We start from the raw sequence: 887 nt of genomic DNA, 5'->3' as shown, positions 1-887 counted from the left end.
ATGAGCAAGAAGAACAACATGCCGCGTCATTTCTCCCACAGCCTGGGAAACGCCTCGAGCCTCAAACTCAACAGCCCCAGCGGTCTGGGCATGAGCGGCAATCCCAACGGCTCGCTGATGTCTTCTCCAGACATGAACCTCCTGAAGCTGTCCTCTCCAGATCTGGAGCACCTGATTATCCAGTCTAACCAGGGACTGGTTACTACAAGCCCGGCTCCAAACGCGTCTGCTAATCCCTTCATGTACCGAAACCAGGCCACGAACGAGCAGGAGGGATTCGCAGACGGCTTCGTCAAAGCTCTGGCCGATCTGCACAAGCAGAACCAGCTGGTGGGGGCCCCCATGTCGCCCTCCTCCTCCATCCAGGGCTCCTACCAGAGGAACCTGATGCCGGGCGCAGACATGCCCATCTACACCAACCTGAGCAGCTACAACCCCAACCAGCTGCCCTCCTCTTACCCCGGCGGCCAGATGGCCTACGCCTCGCCCCACGGCCCTCAGACCCGGGGCCCGGACGCTCCGCAGACGGTGCCCGAGGTCCCTCACCCGCCCGGGGCCGACCCGGCCAGCTCCCCGCCCTCACTCTCTCCCATCAACCTGGAGACCCAGGAGCGGATCAAGGCGGAGCGCAAGAAGCTGCGGAACCGCATCGCCGCCTCCAAGTGCCGCAAGAGGAAGCTGGAGAGGATCTCGCGGCTGGAGGAGAAGGTCAAGGTGCTGAAGACGCAGAACTCGGACCTGGCCTCCACCGCCAGCATCCTGAGAGAGCAGGTGGCTCAGCTCAAACAGAAAGTCATGAATCACGTCACTAATGGCTGCCAGATCGCCGTCAGCTCAGCCGGCATGGCCAAGAGTGGCGAGAGCACCAGCTGCTGAAACCACAAGAC

General features: G+C 62.0%; 1 protein-coding gene across 1 annotated transcript; it reads left to right on the top strand.

The window, feature by feature from the left end:
• The first annotated feature begins 6 nt into the window (after positions 1-6).
• LOC107735627 (transcription factor AP-1-like) lies at positions 7-881 on the top strand. The gene has a single exon (XM_016547256.1). It carries the CDS (start codon positions 19-21, stop codon positions 874-876), a length of 858 nt encoding a protein of 285 aa, XP_016402742.1. The 5' UTR covers positions 7-18; the 3' UTR covers positions 877-881.
• The last annotated feature ends 6 nt before the right edge of the window (positions 882-887 follow it).

Source organism: Sinocyclocheilus rhinocerous, unplaced genomic scaffold (genome assembly GCF_001515625.1).
Source record: "Sinocyclocheilus rhinocerous isolate Xijiao unplaced genomic scaffold, SAMN03320098_v1.1 C36186264, whole genome shotgun sequence".
Taxonomy (NCBI): domain Eukaryota; kingdom Metazoa; phylum Chordata; class Actinopteri; order Cypriniformes; family Cyprinidae; genus Sinocyclocheilus; species Sinocyclocheilus rhinocerous.
This window is presented reverse-complemented; position numbering and strand designations above follow the sequence as displayed.

Excerpts from the sequence above, each read along its gene's own strand:
- LOC107735627 (XM_016547256.1), top strand. The coding sequence starts at position 19 with ATGCCGCGTCATTTCTCCCACAGCCTGGGAAACGCCTCGAGCCTCAAA.